Raw genomic sequence first — 4,599 nt, forward strand, 5'->3', positions numbered from 1 at the left:
CCTGGCCAGTCCCAGCCGCTTCTTCCTCATTCACAGTCTGACTTAGTCTGACATCTAATTTGTGCGGCGCCATTTCCAAATAGTTGAGTTTCCGTATTTCACGTGTTTGCAAAGTTATATTTCTTGGAATGCATATTTTAGTGAAGTGGCCAGATTTAAACATGCTGGACGTATACCCCATAGAAAATCTTGTTGACATTGATGTGGGATTAACCATTCTGCACAATCCAGAAACTGTGTGTAAGATAAAAGGCAAAAAAATGCTTGTGAAGTGGAAGGCTGACGCAGATCCCTCTGAGGCATTTATCATTGCTGCAGGTGAGTCACCTCTTGATTTATTTTGACATACTAATCATATTCAAAATATTTATCGAAAAAAATAATTACAAAGCGCATGGTCCGCAGCACGTGATGCTAGTAGTTTCGCTTCATAGCTCCATGCTTCACAATTGTCGAAGATACGTATGTTTTCCAATTTTTGTTGTGTTATGTGTTAGCAGTGCAAGTTCGCAAATAATTCTCAAGCTGCTTTAGGAAGATATTTTTAATCTTGTGTTGTAAAATGTCATTTCCATGTAGGAACGCCGGATGAACTTGAAAAGAAAAGAATGAAGTTCGTCAAGGCCGTCAAGCTGGTAACAGACGTGTATGGTACCCTTGTAAGTAACCACAGTGGTTATATTTGAGTGAGAATGTACAATTGTGGCCTTTAAAGAAAAAAAAACTAAGAGTAGTGTCACCATTCTGGGATTTCGCACAGTTGATTATCAGCGATGCATAATCGTAACGGAATGCTTATACATGTCATCGTAAGGCTTAATGCCATAAAAGAAACGCATTTGTTCTTTATTGTTGATGTTGGCTGACTTCGATGCAGGATGAACCTGGCGTGTGTACTGATTGCACGCAACAGAAAATACACATTGAAGACCTTGAACGTGCAAATAGAAAGCTGTCCAAAAAGCTCAGAAAAGCGAAGGAGAACCATGGTGGACTGTTTTGACGTTGACAATTGACCCATTGTTTGACCACATACCACAATTAAATTGAGCACCACTTTTCGAAATGTCTAACATGGTGGGCAAAATTGAAGAAATCATTGCAGCAGCTTCAACTCAACAGGCTGCAGCTGTGTGCACTGCTACAAAGGTATGAATCTGTTTCTCTATGCCCATCCTGTATCTGTTACCGAGAATGTGGTTGCAATGTACAGCCTTGCAGTGTATAGAATTCCATTTCTTCAACAAATATTTTGCTGCTATGCAGGTAGACATTGGCCTGGGAGTGTGCCTTGACGCAGGCGTTCTGCATGGTATACAACGAGCAGCAAAGGGAGATGGAGCCAAGTATGTATCAGCAAGGGTCACTTTACAAATTTGGGCACTTCCAACATTCCTGCCCCCATATGCTTAGTTCAGTTTGTGAATTACTGGTCCATCATGTACTTGCTGTGGTACCCTTTTCTAAAATGCTTCTTTGACTACAGAATGGCACGTTCACTGATCCGGGCAGTGTTTCTACATGAAGAGATGACTGGCCACACCCTTTATGGGAGGCCGTACAATGCTCACAAAGGTGCAACACCGAAACCTTCCATTGCTGAAACAAGGAGAGAAGCAGTTCTTGGTAAGTGCTCTCTACAACACAATATGCTATTTCTCTGGTCATAGCTCCTAGTCACTGCCACATTTTCAGTATCCCTCAGTGACTACGCACATAATTAGCTGTTGGATGCTGCTGTAGTAATTGAGTATTTACAGCTTTAATATTCAGGCTACAACACTTTTGTATCTAGAGTGATTCATAACATGCATATCCGATAAGTTCCATGAACACGATAGCTGATAGTCGTTAAAGGGACAGTCTCGTACCCCCTGCCCCTCTCATAAAGTGTACCATTCGATTGCCCTTTGTTGAAAATGTATACTGCGAATTTACCCGACAAAACATGACGACATACATGGAGGAGTGCATGTTTATTTTAAAAACCGCATTAAATACTCACTCTAAGAAAACATGTGACTTAGCTTCTACGTATCCGATTATGCGCCACATTATTGGAGACCCCACAGTCAATGCCAGGACTACATTCTCCGCTCGCGGAAGTATATGCCTGAGTGTTCCCATTTCGAGAGCAAAGGGGATGACTCAACCAGAGGTGCTTCTGCAACTTACAATTACCATGACGACGACGACGTACCTACAGGCCGATGTCATACGTGACGTATGAATGAGAGAAGCACAGGTTTTGTCGTCTGCTATTACGTCACGTTTCGACAAATTCCTCGAAAATGACTTGGTTATTCCGAATGAAACATTGACGGTTGTATGTCTACAGTACTCGTAGAGCTAGTTTTGGCTAAGTTTCAGAATCGCCCTGGCTGTACGAGACTGTCGCTTTAAATCCAAGTGCTTAATCATAGAACGATGGTGGCTCGCACATGATGCTGCGCATCATTCACAGAATATACTAATCATGATGCATTTACTTTACAGGATACACATGCAAACAAACCACGACGAGCTTACGGGAAATAAAAGAAAGCCTGGCGTCAATGTTGAGCAAGATGAAATAGTTTTGTATATGTCTATCTAATAAATTTCCTCGGTTCCTATTTCAAAGCAATTGTCCATGCTTATACATGCAAATCGGGTTCTATTTGCAGCGAAGGCAACGGGAAGTGTGGGTTCATTGGGCAGGGGGGAGGGGTAGGATTGGTCAAAAGAAAAGCCAATAGATGTTTAAAGCAAAGCTGGTTCACTTTCTAAAGGAAGTCCAAAGGACGGGGGGGGGGGGGGGCGTTAGGTGTCAAAAGAAAAGCCAATGACTGTCAATAAATGTTCAACGAAAGGTTTCTTCACTTTCAAAAGAATGTCTAAAGGCAGTCTACAGCAATAACGTATAGTGAAATTCTTTTGAAAAATTTCAAAAGGAATTCTGTCTCAAATAACCATTACTATAAAGGATTTTCCATACAAAATCTATAGAATTTCAATATCATGCCTATTGACTCTTTTGACTTATTTCCATAGAATTTCTATAGCATGGAAAAATATTTTGTCAAAGGGTATAGCGGTGCTGTGGAGAATATTGGGAGGTTGCAAAGAAACAAACGCTTCAACACTTTTAAGTCCTTCATCATGAGAGATATTAGGGTACAGGGATACTACATCGATGGTCGCTAGAATGACATTACCGTACTAAGATTGAGCTGGATATTGTTGACTGAATCGATCTTGCCGAGAAAATCTTTTGTGTCCTTAACATATGATGGCAGAAGAGGAGGGATGTGGTTGATGCACATATCTAAAACTAAAGAAATGTCCTCTGTCGGGGTATTTACACCTGAAATGATAGGTCTGCATGGGTGATTTTCCTTATGGACATTGATCAGAAGGAAAAAATTGCCTGGCTTAACGTTCTTTCGCTTCATGAATTTAGATATATCAAAGGGGGACAAAGGGGACCAGGTTTTTACGTGAGAGGGCGTCTATCGTTTGGTTAATAATGCAACAAAAAGATGTCAATATTGCGTTAAGTTTCTTTGCTTTATTCAATTTTACTTTATTTATTGGAGCTACCTTTTTATGGGCCAATTTGAACGTAGAGCACTAGAATTCTTTGTTATACGTCCCCTAGCATACTATAGATACATCGATGGATGACATATTCATCATCTGGCCTGATGATGAAACCTTTCCAAAACGATCCTTTGAGCATTTTATCTCGCTGCATCATTCAATTAAATTTTCATGTCACTTCTCACACCAACTGTTAACTTCTTAGACGTCTGTCTTAGATCGGGCTCACTTGTTACCGAGCTTTTTTTTAAAAACACACACACACACAGATTGACGCCAGTATCTCCATTTTGACAGTTACCACCCCCAGAAACAGAAAAGTAACATACCATATGGACAGTTTTTGCGCTTAAAACGCATACGGTCAGACCAGGAAGATTTTTCTAAACATGCACGCGACATGACTAAAGACTTCCTAAACCATGGTTATCCTTCCCCTCTAGTCAGTGATGCCCTCCACAAATCAAACTTACAGGAAAGAGATGTCCTACTAGCACCTAAAACTAGAATCGATAGCCCAAACTTAGTTTTCACCACTCAGTTCCATAAATATCTGAATAACTGTAAAACAATCCTAAACCGCCATTTAAATATCCTTCACGCTGACAGGAAATTGAAGGAAGTTTTCCCGCAGGCACCCACGGTCGCTTTCAAGAGACAGACAAACTTGCGTAATCTACTAGTATCGTTAAAGATTCACCATCAACCCCCAAGTTGTGCTCCATGTGGCAAAACACGATGGCAGACCTGTAAATTTATTGTTCCATGTACACAGATTGATAGCTACAAAAACAACTTCACTTTTAAAATAAAACAGTCTCTTATCTGTATTTCATATAATGTATGCTATATAATCCTCTGCACGAAATATCATGTTCAGTATGTCGGAGAAACGTCTAATTCCCTGCTGGAACGGTTTTACGGACACAAAGGAGACATTGTTCACCAGCGACCAACACCTGTTTCCTTGCATATTTCAACCTTCCTGAGCACGACTTTAACACACACTTGATCGTC

General features: G+C 40.6%; 1 protein-coding gene across 1 annotated transcript; it reads left to right on the forward strand.

Annotated features, from left to right (window-relative positions):
- Positions 1–628: 628 nt before the first annotated feature.
- On the forward strand, positions 629–2,586 carry LOC135375663 (uncharacterized). The gene is made up of 5 exons (XM_064608327.1): positions 629–659; positions 878–1,149; positions 1,267–1,346; positions 1,487–1,626; positions 2,497–2,586. The coding sequence occupies exons 2-5, from the start codon at positions 1,066–1,068 to the stop codon at positions 2,574–2,576; spliced, it is 384 nt and encodes a 127-aa protein (XP_064464397.1). The 5' UTR covers positions 629–659; positions 878–1,065; the 3' UTR covers positions 2,577–2,586.
- The last annotated feature ends 2,013 nt before the right edge of the window (positions 2,587–4,599 follow it).

This window comes from Ornithodoros turicata, unplaced genomic scaffold (assembly GCF_037126465.1).
Source record: "Ornithodoros turicata isolate Travis unplaced genomic scaffold, ASM3712646v1 ctg00000914.1, whole genome shotgun sequence".
In the NCBI taxonomy this organism is placed as follows: domain Eukaryota; kingdom Metazoa; phylum Arthropoda; class Arachnida; order Ixodida; family Argasidae; genus Ornithodoros; species Ornithodoros turicata.

Excerpts from the sequence above, each read along its gene's own strand:
- LOC135375663 (XM_064608327.1), top strand. The coding sequence starts at position 1,066 with ATGTCTAACATGGTGGGCAAAATTGAAGAAATCATTGCAGCAGCTTCA. Across the intron at positions 1,150-1,266 it reads CTGTGTGCACTGCTACAAAG|GTAGACATTGGCCTGGGAGT; the intron begins GTATGAATCTGT and ends GCTGCTATGCAG. Across the intron at positions 1,347-1,486 it reads GCAAAGGGAGATGGAGCCAA|AATGGCACGTTCACTGATCC; the intron begins GTATGTATCAGC and ends CTTTGACTACAG.